General features: G+C 36.0%; 1 protein-coding gene across 11 annotated transcripts; it reads right to left on the reverse strand.

The window, feature by feature from the left end:
* Window positions 1-5,260: 5,260 nt before the first annotated feature.
* LOC126698277 (protein AE7-like) lies at window positions 5,261-14,034 on the reverse strand. Of its 11 annotated transcripts, none has more exons than XM_050395389.1 (6): window positions 13,832-13,985; window positions 10,180-10,260; window positions 9,427-9,530; window positions 9,225-9,324; window positions 7,861-7,905; window positions 5,296-5,596 (listed from the first exon to the last, which is right to left on the reverse strand). In XM_050395389.1, exons 2-6 carry the CDS (start codon window positions 10,237-10,239, stop codon window positions 5,510-5,512), a joined length of 396 nt encoding a protein of 131 aa, XP_050251346.1. In that variant the 5' UTR covers window positions 10,240-10,260; window positions 13,832-13,985; the 3' UTR covers window positions 5,296-5,509. The 11 variants fall into 11 exon arrangements, 7 of the variants coding, with proteins under 7 accessions (XP_050251349.1, XP_050251348.1, XP_050251347.1 ...); XM_050395388.1 differs by lacking the exon at window positions 13,832-13,985 and adding an exon at window positions 12,455-12,998 and having other exon boundaries at window positions 5,298-5,596; window positions 10,180-10,317; XM_050395387.1 differs by having other exon boundaries at window positions 5,300-5,596; window positions 10,180-10,312; window positions 13,832-13,996.
* Between the last annotated feature and the right edge of the window lie 84 nt (window positions 14,035-14,118).

A 14,118-nucleotide genomic window follows, 5' to 3' on the forward strand; every position in this document is an offset into this window, starting at 1 on the left:
CCAAAATGTGCCTTGTTCCAAAGGCCAGCATCTTTGGTGAACTTTTCTACGGCTTCAGCAAGGCTATGAGTTTGCCCCCAAGCCTGTGAGACAACCTTTGGAAAGGTGAGGTCCATCAACCAGCAAGTTTGAAACTTAAAAGGCCTCTTCCTTACTCCCCAGGCTGTAAGAGTTAAATCAAGAAGAACCAGGCAATGATCGAAGTGACATCTTGTGAGGTGGACAACTTTAGCTTCAGGAAATAAGAGACACCAGCTCGAATTGACAAAGAACCTGTCTATCCTCTCTTGAATAAGGGCTTGTATTTCCCTTTTGTTAGTCCAAGTAAAACGAGGCCTAGAGAAGCCAATATCCATCATGTTACAATTATCTAAATAATCTTTGAAATGAAGGGATCTATTAATACTAACAGCCCTACCCCCAAATTTATCATCGTCTAACAAGGGTTCATTAAAATCACCCACCAAAACCCAAGGCATATTATGCAATTCTGCTACTTTATTTAAATTATCCCACAATATGTGTCTTTCGGCACACCTAGGACTAGCATATACAGCCGTAAATAACCAACAAGAGTTAGAATTCATTACCTTGATGATGGTGTGAATCTCTTGCTCTGTGCTGGCCAATGAGGTGACTTCCACTCTGTTAGAGTTCCATAGCATCCATAGATCGCCTGTATACCCAATAGTGTTCATGTGAATAGCATTATCAAAAGGCAGCCTACCCGAAATCTCCCTTGCTCTCTCACCTCCAACTTTTGTCTCCATCAGGACTAGAATAGCCGGATTGTGATTGCGCACCAGCTCTCAAACATGGGTTTGGAAAGAGGGCTTCAAAGCACCCCTGCAGTTCCATATTATTATATTCATGATGATCATGTGTTGTGGGGAGAGACACTCAACACAAGGTGACATCACCATCACTTCCTCCCTCAAACTCCATACGATCCACTTCAACATCTCCTTCATCTGCCCTTCTCCTAAACATAGAGTTAGATTGTGTTGAGCGCACTTGCTTCCATTTCCAGTGACAGCAAGAGTAAGTTGAGCATAAGCTTGTTCCCCATGAGCGAAGTAAACATCGGATCCCATCCCTTCATTCTTCATTCCAGTAAGCTCTCCCACATGTTCACTTTGCACAAAGTTGGAATCAGCAACACCTGGGCTAGCGACTCCCAACCCATTCTCCAATTCTTCTCCGGCGACAGCACATCCCTCTGGAAAGGGTCGCCCTCCTACACACTCTCCTCTATTAAAAGACCCACAATCATTCTTGCTTCTAGACGTTTCTCCTTGAACCACCCCTTCACTTGCGTTTGGCTTCTCGGATCTTTGCTAATACCTCCTTTGGAACTTCCGTTGTTACTTCCTCCAAATTTAAAACCCATCTCTGGCCATGGCAAGCTTGAGAGCTGGTTCTCAATAGCAGTCCTTGGCCTTGAGCCTTCATCACTTCCCTTGATTGGCTTCCTATCCCCATTTGACTAAGCACATGGCCTTGACAAAACTCGAGAAGCCTCTTGAGCATGTGAAAACGGCGTCTGAGAAGTGTTAGAAGAAGAACCTTTAGAGACCTTAGGTCGTCCAGCCCCCCCTTTCCCTTTATTAGAGCCGCTTGGAGTTTTCAGCTTAGCTGAACCACTTAAACCCAGCCCAATGTTAGCAGCATTTGGTCCATTAGCAATTTCTGGGCTTTGGCTTTGGGAGTGGGCCTGCTTACCAAAGGCCTTTCCTAATGTTGTGATAGTACCCATTACCTGGGCTTCAGTTAACACTCTTGGGGGAGTATGTTTTCTCTTAGCCTCTCTCATAGGCCCATCCGAGGATTTCACATTCCCTGAAGTCGTCCATGTCCTATTCTCTGCATATTTCATTCCATTAACCTGTCTCTGAAGACCGTTATCCACCACCGAGTGGGTCCCTCGACTCCTCTGCTGTTTTGTCCCTATTCTCTTACGCTCAACCATAATCCACGACCCGTACGTACCTTCTTGCTCCTTGTCAAGCACACTCTCATGCACGTTATTGCTGGGCCCCTCCACGTCTCCTGCTTGCACAGAAACATGCTCTTTGCATGAGTGACCATTCACGGCAACAGCGGCCACCGTTCTCTCCTCCTTAGAAGTTGAGCTAGGCAATACGGTGTCTGGACAAGCCTCCTTCCTATGACCGATCCTTCCACAAGAGAAGCATAGCTTCTGAATGCCTTCATAACAGACCTGTTGCTCGAATTTTCCGATTAGCACTGCCGTAATTAATGGTTTCTCCATATCTATTTGGACGCACATTCTCACAAACCGCCCTCTAGCTTCTGTGGCAATCTGCGTATCAACCCTTAGAACATTACCAATGGTCTTCCCGATATGATAAAGAGCTTCAGAGTTGTAGTACTCTATAGGAAGCCCGGTGAGCCTTACCCAAACCGCTACAAAGGTAACACTAGCCGTTTCCGGCCTAAAATCCGGCTCCCAAGGTCTAATGGAAAGGAAATGCTCTCCTATAAACCATGGACCTCTTTTCAGTATATTCTCATAGTCCTCTCTCAAGGAAAGATGGGTAAGAAAGAACCCATTTCCCAAACCCACGCAATCCAGCCGCCCTGCAGGTTTCTACATCGCTAACAACCTATTGTGAAGGAAGTTGAAACCAACCGTCCTTCCATAGACCTTAACAATGAGTGCTTTCGACCATGGAGTTCTTATCTGCCGTTTGAGCTCTCGAGGGAATCTAATAGCAGCTAGCCCTTCACGGATAGTCTCTACCTCCTCATCCGAGACGACTTCTTCATCCATACTATCACCAAAACAGAAGGCCTGCGAAAATGCACCTGGTATTTCTCCAACCAGCTTATCCTTAAAAGAGGCTGAGCCACTCCAAGACCCTTGACCACTGCTTGGTAGATCAGTACCTACTTCTTGCCCACCTTGAAATCCCACATGACTCACATCTTTCACCTTCTTTTTACTACAAGCCAATTCCTCTTGTTCTTCCCATGAGAGAAAGCGAGGGAGAGAGTCACCCATTAGCAACATCATGGCCGAATTTTTACATTGAAGTTTATTAGAGAGTGTTTGGTAATTTGGTTAGGTTAGCTACCATGCGGCCACGCCTACCCGATTGTTTGGAATGGACAAATTAATAATTTGAAGAAGAAATTTGATGATTATTAGAAGTGGTTGGAATCATATCAGCAACCAAACTGTTTTTTTAAAAAAAGGCTAGTCTCACTCTCAATCCTAACAAAACCGAGTGTTTCTTTCTAATATAAATAACAAGAAAAAGAGATTCCATCAAAAAATAAAAGACACTTGTTTAATGTGGCTATATCTATATTTTTCATATACTGTCTATTTTAACTCAATATAATAATAACTAAATTGACACATTTAAAATACTAGAAATCATTTTGAAATATAGGACAAGTATTAGGGTCCAAAATAATAATTTATGGTGAAGAAGTTTGAGTGTTAATTGTCAATGAAGGGTTGAATTAGGGGTATGCATGGGTTGGGTTGGGGCGGGTTGAGGGGATTTTTTGACTGGTAGGTAAAAAAAAATTCAACCTAACCTAACCCATCACATAAGTCCAACCCAACCCAACCCACATGGGTTGAGTTGGGTCAGGTTGAACCCATAAGTTGGACAATTTTTTTTATTACTATTATTATTAAATTGAGCAAAAAAAAAATATATATATATATATATATTTATATATATATCATATTTGCCACCTGAGTTGATAAACAAAATATACATTAATATATAAACTAATATTCCAACTTAATTGTAAACAAAATATGTTTAAGTATCCAACTGAGTTGATAAACAAAATATAAATGAATTAGTATCCTAATTCACTTATAAACAAAATATACATGAGTTCCTAATTCAGTTATAAACAAAATATATCTAATTTTTTTTTAAAAATTTATCAATTATATAATATATTTAAATATATATTAAAAGAATTAATAAGATTTTATATTATATGTGATAGTAGGAACCAAGGAAGTGCTCTACAGCTGGTTTTTTTTTTTAAATTTATTAAATATATAATATATTTGAAACATATATTAAAATAAGGGTGGGTTGGGTTGGGTTTGGCAGGTTTATAATTTTATAACCCAAACCCAACCCGACTTACTATAAAAAAAAATTGTAACCCAACCCCACCCACCAAGCCCTAAAAATCGACCCAACTTGGCGGGTTGGGTTGGGTAGGGTCGGGTCGGGTTTGGCAGGTTTTTTGCACACCCCTAGGTTCAATCAATTTGTGGTGAAGCTTTTGATGATTGTTCTTCTTATGGTATTTGTAGCTTTTAGAGGAAGCAAACTATGGCAACCATTATGTTGCCACGATGATCCTTTTTGTTGTGATTGCCGTTCTAGTAGCACTCTTGAACCTTAAGATGAAATTTATGGTGACCCTCCACATGACAATGTATAAGACTGATCATAGCTTTAGCATTGGTTTCCTTGAATGGTGAACTTCAAATAGCACATGCTTATTTAGTCTAAAGCAAAATTTGGAATCTGAACCTCAAAATTTCCCCTCTAACCCTACTACCATCTATTCATTGGGACCAACAGAACCATTAGTAAGTGATGATTTTCAAATAGGTTGTAGGAACCTAAAATTCCTACATGTAAAAACAGAAATATGAAACATTAAAATTGATAGTGTAAAGATTGAAAAAAATAAATTAAAAATCAAACGATGTAGCTGTAGTGTGACTAATTGTAGGAGTTGATCGAGAACCCAACAAATGTTGAGGACTCTCCTTAAACCTTGGGATCCATGTGAACCGAAATGCAATTGAATTCAAGTTCAACAAAATCCAAACCATTGTTCCCCCCCACTATCCCACAGGAGGGAATGCATAATTAAAAAAATTCATGAGTAATTTGATTTTCATGCTAAAATATTTCTCTTTTGTGCGTTCTCTATGAGAGAGAAAGAGAGTGATTCACAAATTATATATTTGGGAATTGATTGAAAAGGGAGTTGGGATTGTGGAGTCACCCTCATATTAAGAATTAGGATCATGTCCAATTGAAAAAGGAACCCACCTAGTGTGATGTAAAAACTCAACTATGAGTTTAGCAAATCGTTTAATCCTCGAGGAGTCTGCATATATATATATATATATATATACACACACACACATAGGACAAAGTTTAGTTACAAAATTGGTTGTAGCCTTAGGCTGTAACTTCACTTAATAAAATAAATATTATTTTATATTTTGAAAATTTAACCGTTGAATTGCATGTTCTTTACACTCTTAATACAAATGTTAAATTTTGTATCAGTCGGATATTATTTGCCCATATATAAAAAAAATAAAAAGCTCTAATTCTTTCTAAGATTTGATCATAAAACCTACCTCAACTTCACTGCCACAATCAAGGACAGTGGCATGTAATCCTCACATAAAATTAGGCACCATAAGCCTCAATTTGCTGTAAGCTAAAAACCTCATCATGCAACTTATGATTTGAGAACTTCAAATAATGTCAGTATTTACCAACAAAACAACACTTTGAATTGATGGAATTTCACTGACAATGTGGCACACCTGTAAAATCATCTCCTGTGTTAAATAAGAGAGACTATAAATATACAATGTTTTCACATTTGCATCTAAGAGTCCAGAATAATCTATGATTACTTGGTAAGAAAAAATTCTTTAACATAATCACCTACATTAACAGACTAAACAAAAAAAATACAAGACATCCAAATTGCATCTAATTCAGATTACAAAGCTGAAATGACAAAACTGCATGAATGAGACAGGAAAATAAAATCTTTTTTTTTTTTTTTTGATAAGTAAGAAAATCTTATAGCAGCCATGGACCAAAGGCTTAGACAGACTATTAATCTAAGTACATTCCATGGATGTACAACAGTTCAATCGTAGGATGGAGCCAGGCATTCATCAACCATATCCACAAGATTTGGATTTTCAAGTGCTGCTGCCACCCGTTCTTTATCATTTAGTTGCTTGTTAACTGCGTATACCAAGAAGGAAAAAAATCCTACATGAATGTCATTTCGTAGTGTCATAATTTCTACGACAAATTGAGTGAGCATACAAGAAAATGCTAACATATTTTAGCAACATCAAAAACAATAGTCCTAGATTCTATTCTTACGGTTTTTTTTTTTTTTTTTTGCCTTGATTTTCCCCCAAAATTTTCAGGTTTAAGCATTTTAAAACACCACGATTTATAACCCTGCTCTCAAACTCCTCTTCTTCATAACAAATCTATAAATTAGCAGAGAAAGTCTTCCAAGGACCATGGAACTTTGGATCACTAAAGGTTCAAACATATCTATATTGTATGGACCCCCTTCGCCCTAACGTGGGTCAGCCCTTAGTGGTTATAGAAGTAATTGTCTTTATAGTCAATCCACTTATACTTCAATAAGTGTTTAAAATATTAATTATCATGTGTGTTTTAATACGGTGGGTTTAGTTTTCATCAAAAAACAGTTTTCCCTGTGGAAAATATATGTATCTATTTGTTGCTTATATGAAATGATCATCTTCATTCTACGATGGTTCTTGACTATCCAACAGTGATGATTTAACCAATCCAGCCTTTCTGTCACAAAATGAAGGTCTACACAGTGGAGACCTTTTAAAATAGAAAAATGTTAACGAATGCCCTAAGGGAATTTGTTAGTGAACCATTTTAAGAATGTTTTTATGGGAAAAGAAAAAGAAGCAATTAATGTCTTGATAGCTTTTTCTATTTCCAATAAAAGTGGTGTCAAAACTTTCCTAAAATGGTTTGTTAATAAATTGTCCTAAGAGCACCCATTAACATGGCTTAAAATATTGGACAATTTGACTATAGAGTATAGTTTTAACTTAACAAGTATTGCTCTTTAAAGAGCTATAAAATAGAAAGATGTAATTGATCCTGCAAATATGAGGTAACCAACTTTGCAAGCAAGATATAAGTTCATCTCAGCAAACAATAAGTTTTTGGTTGTTTTGTAGATTATATTTAATTCCTTTTGTATAAGAATTAGAATTTCAAGAGATTTTGCTTTTAAGTGTACAAGTATACAGAAAAGGCATTTCTAAAAGATTGTTTAATTTTTTAAACCTTTTTTTTTTCCAGAAGTTATTCGTGGTCAATTGATGATACTGTTGTTCTTTCCAGATGAGTAGCAATACAAAAATGTTTTGTTACCGTAGAGCGGGGAGCATATATTATTGCTAAACCCATCCTCCCTAATAAGTAGATAAGAGCCTCCCAATTTATATGGTCATAAGCTTTTTTCAATGTCCAATTTGCATATCACTCCTGGGATTTTGCTCCTCACACACACACGGCTGTCTACATAGTCATTAGCAAGGAGAACTGAATCCAGAATCTGTCTACCATCCACAACAGCATTCTAAGACTCAGAAATAAGCATATCCAAATCGCTTATCAGAAAAGCATATCTAAAACCTAATAGAATGAAGATGATCGGCCTGAAATCTCTAAACCATCGAGTAAGTCCTTGTTTCCAAGTCTATGAAATGCTATATAATGAGCAGGCATACAAGTGAACTTCAATAGCAATATTGGTATATTGCGTCTTTAAATTATATGATATTGAGATTAAGGGCCGTGCAATAGACTAGTATTTCTTTATAGGTAAGGATTTAAAAAAGCACTTCAAGAGAGTAGACATGACTAGGATTTAGATAAGCTGAATAGCATGTTAGCTTGGCAAATGTGGCTCTACATAACATGCATTAACTTGATAAGTAATATATCCATAATCTAAGAACCACATGTAGATAATCATGCACACGCTAGCCACAGAGAGAGAGAGAGAGAGAGTGATTACCTGCAGACTCGGATGCATGAGATCGAGGGGCAACCTAATATCAACCTAAACAAAAATTAAGAAAGAGTTGTAATGAGGTAAATCTTACATGTAGCACAGGAGATTCCAAGCCCAGTTCAAATTTCATATATATATATATATATATATATAAAAGTAACAAAGACACAGTTTACATAAATTATGTTCCAAATTCCAATATAAACCATTAAGTGGCATCAGTGTATCACTAAATGATAATTGTGGTAAATGCTCACCTAAGGGTATACAAGTCAAACAACAACACCTGTAAGACCCACGGTCTATGAGTGGAGTGGGCTCATGAGATATCGCCTCATGTGTTACACATCATAGTCCTTGAACTTATCTCACTCCATGTATGTTTTAAGACATTGGTCCTCATATCATTTAAATCTATAACATCTAACGTTAATTACATACATGTATCCAAAAATAGTAAAACAAAATCTCAGTTACACACACTTGTGGCTTTGATCCCATGACTTAAATCTCCAGCCATTTTTATGGGAGAAAGAAGTGCCATTTGAGCTAGAGCTTATTGGAAAAATATCAGGCATTTTGCAGTTCAATGTACAAAGCTAACAATCTTGTAGACTGTCCATTGTTTAAAGCTAACACTGCAGATCTTACACTGTTTCTAAGGTGATTGTTACACTCTATGCATGCATTTGTTATCCATATATTTCTACTTAGAAAGAGCCATCAACCCATTCATCAAAGACAAAAGACCAACAATTTTTTTTGTCGATAGGTAAGAAAAATTTATTGAAAAAAGACTACTTCATGCAGAAAAAAACAAAGTAGCCAAAGAGTACAAAAAGAAAGAAAAAAGGAAAATAACAAAACTATGTATAAGAAAGAAGAGACTCTATAAACATCGGGAGGGAATCACTAGTTGTGAGTTCCCAAGCCCAAGACTAGTCAAATAAAGAGCCAGCAAAAGAGGCAAGAAGCTGATTTGCCACTCTCCAAATCTTCAAACATGCGGTTATTGCGTTCCCTCCAAATGCACAACATTAAACACAACCTTTGGCCCAAACATAGGCAAAGTCTATCAATCTTATGCATTAATCAGCTTATTTAGAGCAGTGTACAAACCTGTCAAACTCTTACCACCCCCCTCCCCCCATCCCCACACCCAAATAAAAAACATTTGGCCCAAAGGAAGTGTACAAGTATAAAATCTCTAATGTACTGGTTCTCTATTACTGGTCTGTGATTTGTTAAACTGAAAGCTGGTTCTACATGTTCATGCAAAATAACTTAAGGAATTTTAAAAATGAAAATGTGTGATGAATGAACAATTTGTGTGATGAATGTTCACAATAAGGAAATAAGGTCGATACCTTGTAACGAGAGGGCAAGCTCCTCAAAAGTTTTACTCGCAAGCAAAGACCAATAATTGTTGCCATACTACAATGTTCAACTGTGGGAGTAAATGTGATCCTGAAGCAAAGCACCCTTTTATTAGAATGAGGAGAAAAGAACACAATCAACAAAAAATGCATTATAGGATCAAGAATAAGTTAGACAGAATATTGTCACTACCTAACATAACTTTGCTGGTCATCTATTTCAATTGCATCTTCTGTTATTACTTTGAGCTCCTCCAAAGAGTATGGATGCTCTAGGTCTTTTATATCTCTTACATGATTTAAGAATGTTAAGGAGAAAAAAAGAAGAAGAAGGAATAACTAACCACACATAATTAGATGCAAAATGAACTTGTACATTCTCTTCCATATCATAACCAGAAATGAGTGATCAACTTCAGAAAGCATCTTAAGAACTACAATGTTCAAAAGAAAATTGAATATAAACATATTTATTTTTAAGTTCAGCATATATTAATTCAGAACTTGAATTTTAACATAAGATGTCAAGCATCCAATAATAACATGTTTAGCTGATGCTGAAACCATATTTTATTTACTTGTTAAGTATCAGCTTACATACACACATCTATATGGCTGTAAACCTAAAGATGATTGTATGAAAAACGAAAAAAAAAGACACATGGAACTAAAATCAAGTATTATTTGTTTGCACCAACATGCATGAGTGTGGGCGTGCATGTGTGTGAGAGAGTCAAAAACCAAGAATTATTTCTTTCATTTCATTTCCATGTCAAAAATAGAGGAACTAATTCCCAAAGTAAGCTCAAAACAACTCAAAAAGCAAAAAAAAATTAAAAATTGTGTAATCCAATCCCAATTCCCTAAACACAACTTTTGATATTCCTCTATAATAAGTACTTTTAAAAGTACATAGACCATACCAAAATAATTGAAGAGAAAGGATATCAAAAACTTCTTGTTGGTCAATGGGTTCTACAGCATACTCTTCCACAACAGTTGGCATGCTTCATGCTCGACGTTCTTTCTTCTCATACACAATTGGGTTTGCATTTATTAATTCAGAAACCATTTTCCCACTACTCTGATTAACAATAACCTTTAATCAACTTCTCATTTACAGAGCATTACAAAAAATGTAAACTATAAATTCACGATCAAAAATCAATTTCAATATTATATTATCGACACTTTACTTAATTAAATACACTCCCTTTTAGTTACATATTCTAGGAGTATGCTAATGAATCAAGAAAAATGTAAATTTACCAAGCCAAACATATAATTTATTAATTTCAGTAGTCACACTCAATCACATAATGTATTAAAAACCTTTTTACCAAGCCAAACAAATACCAATAGTATCACATGCATGCATACATAATATTCATGAAAGTAACTGAGTTGCTAACATAAATGTTCATGAATTCAGCAAGAGTCCTAAAACAGAACACTCTGTCCCTTCCAGTATAATCCTCAATTTATCATCTTTTTCTTTTTAAATCTTATTTGACCCAACTGTGGATATCACAGTGGTTCATGTTACTTCAAACCTACACAATAGGCACAACATTTGTTTTTGATAAAGTAGGGAACCTTTCTAAAGAAGACCCCTTTGGACTCGCCTCTAGCTAGTAAAACCTATGGGCAACTGATTCCACCTGCTAAAATCAGTTAGCAGGTAATCGAGGGGCATTTTCTCCTGATGGGCTTAGTAGACAAAATGATCAAATTTTCTAGGAAAGAGAACACAACCTACACATTCAATTCAACCTAAAAATCAAACAAACTATTTTTATTTTGAAAAGTAATAAACATTAATTAAAAAAAAAAAAAAAAAACTCAAGAGTACACCATGTACACAAGTTGTGTACATAGACACAATGACATTAAAACAAAAAGAACAAGTATCAATAGAAAGGAGGAAGAAAAGATATCATCCAATCATACAGCAAACTTAACAGCAAAGACTTCAACATATCCAGAGCAACCTCATTGTATTGAAGGTCAACTATTCCTTTCTTGCCAAGGGTCCACATATGGCAAAGCAAAAGAGATTAAATCTTGTCTATCCTCCAATCCTCTAAAAATAGTGTTAATAACCTCTTAGCATCTGAATTTCCAAATTTGAGCTTCTAAGAATATTAAAGAGAGGTAAACAACAACCTTTACTCATAGATAAGAGCAATATATCCATAAAACAATATTATTGAGTAAATCATTTTGTCATTAAGACCTAAACAGAAAATAAAAAGTGGCATACGGCATACCAACAATAAGATAGTATAAACACACACACACACACACACAAAACAAAATATTTTTTCTTGTCACGGGTATGAAACTCCTGAATAGAAGCCATTAAAACAAAGTTAAGCACCTTTTCCTTTTGATATTTTTCAACATGTACTTGGAAAAAGGTTATATATTACCTTAAATTGGCAAGTATAAATCATGTAAGGAAAGAAAGCTCAAAAAATACAACACAAACCTTATTACTATCTGAATACATTAGAATTCATGAATCAAAAGCAAATATAATTAAAATTTCAGGTAGAAAGAGTAATCTTTTAAACCAGTTATTGATAATTCGTATTCAAGCAAATAATAGGCGGGTAAAACGTGATTTTCCATTTCGTGTTTTCAATATAATACGATGCCAACGCAAAAAGGAAGAGATTTTTTGGCTTATTAAAATTAAAAAGTTGGGATCTCTTAAAATTTCCACACAACACAAGGTACAAACTTTCGGGATTTTTCAGAAAATAACTACAAAACCGAAACTATTTCATTAGTTAGGAAACGTTTGAAACTCATTTGGAATATAACAACTCGAGTTCAGTATCCACGATTTCCTGGGTTTATTAGTTTATTATTGCGAGAAATCGAGTTAAAAGAACTCGACTTCTAAGCCTGGAAAACGAGTCCAAAGGACTCAGTTTTAAAGCATGGAAACCGAGTCCCTTGCACTCGGTTTCAAAGCCTGGAAACCGAGTCCATTGGACTCGATTTCTACTCTTTGAAACCGAGTTCAACGAACTCGTTTTTCAGGCTTAGGAACCGAGTCCTTTGGACTCGATTTCCTTTTATAAACTGCCAGCATGTTTCCAACAGTCATCGTTTGAAAGTTGAATCTTTTCTGAAATTTGTTTAGCGATTGAAAGTTGAATCTTTTCTGAACTGCTTTTCTTTGTAAGCAAAATGGTGTTGTGAGAGTTTACTTGTGACGGCGAGAGGCAGTGACGGCGAGAGGCAGCGACGGCGACGGTGACGGGAGCGAGAAGCAGCGACGGCGAAGGGAGGGAGAAACAGCGACGGCGACGGGAGTCGGCGACGCTGCCGGCGACGGAGCGACAGGAATGAGAGAGTGTCAGAGAGCTCGACTGAGATTGAAGTTTTTGGATTTTTTTAGAAAATAAGTTTGAAAGTTTTTTGTGTTTGGTTTTTTTGTGAAAGTTTTGAAAGTTATTTTTTTCAAGATAAAAAAAAAAAAAAAAAAACTCACAAATGTGGATGTCTATTTCTTGAGTTTTCACTCTCTCTCTGGTTCTGTTGCTAAACAAACCCAGAATATTCACCCCTTTCCGGGTTTGTTATGGTTGTTTTTTCTCTCGACAATTTGTTATTTTTCTTGAAAAAATCAAAGCGGAGAAAGAAGTGGAATTTTTTTTTTAGGGTTTATGAAACGGTGGTTACATATAAAAAAAAAAAAAAAAAAGGGAACTTCTAAATAATGTTTTGAAGATGAAGCGGCGGTGATAGAGCCGGGCAAGAGAGAAAAAACGTTTACAGAAAAAAGGCATATAAAAAGGGCGTGAATTTTTAATATTTTGATTTCTCAATCAGAACCGTTGGTTGTTACCATGTGAGGTTGTTGAATAGACGGTGGTGATTAGAGGTGGAGTGTGTTAGTCAGAGAGGGAAATGAGAGAGTGCTGTGTGTTTGTGTGCCTGCTTTTGAGTGGATGGCTTACACGCATAAATCGAGTTTACTGAACTCGTTTTGTAAGAGTAAAAAACGAGTCCATTGAACTCGTTTTTTACTCTTACAAAACGACTACATTGAACTCGATTTCTGGCATATTGGGCCCACCTCAGGTACTGGCAAAAAAGCAAAATCGAGTAAAAATTACTCGATTTCATAACACAAAAATCGTCCACTTTAGATTCGAATTGCTAGAATCCAAAATAGTTTAAGGTACTGGCAAAAAAGCAAAATCGAGTAAAAATTACTCGATTTCATAACACAAAAATCGTCCACTTTAGATTCGAATTGCTAGAATCCAAAATAGTTTAAAACGTTTCCTAACTAATGATATTGTTTGGGTTTTGTTGTTATTTTTTAAAAAAATCCCAAACTTTCCTATCCTAAGTTTTAGAAACACAAAAATCGTCCACTTTAGATTCGAATTGCTAGAATCCAAAATAGTTTAAAACGTTTCCTAACTAATGATATTGTTTGGGTTTTGTTGTTATTTTCTAAAAAAATCCCAAACTTTCCTATCCTAAGTTTTAGAAACATATTAGTGATCAAAACCCCAAAAAAAAAAAAAAAAAAAAAAAAATGAAGTAATTCCAAAATGAAAAATTGAGATAACCCGAAATAGAGAATTTCGAGAAAACCCAGTAAGGATTTCAAACTTTGTTTGAGGTTCGGTGGTTCTTCCTGGTGTCTCGAAGTGGGAGTGCTGTTGCTGTTTCTTTCAACTCAACTTTGTAAGCATGTGTTGCGTGTGACTCTACACTAATATTAAAGGGTTTTTTTTTTTTTTTTAATATTAAAAATAATTTTGACCGACCAGTCGCCCGAACCCTGAATTTCCGGGTCGGTTCGGGTCAACCCGTTTGCGTCGTGTTCTTCCCACACCGCTTCTTTTTATCACAA

The sequence above is a fragment of the Quercus robur genome, chromosome 9 (genome assembly GCF_932294415.1).
Source record: "Quercus robur chromosome 9, dhQueRobu3.1, whole genome shotgun sequence".
NCBI classification, from domain to species: domain Eukaryota; kingdom Viridiplantae; phylum Streptophyta; class Magnoliopsida; order Fagales; family Fagaceae; genus Quercus; species Quercus robur.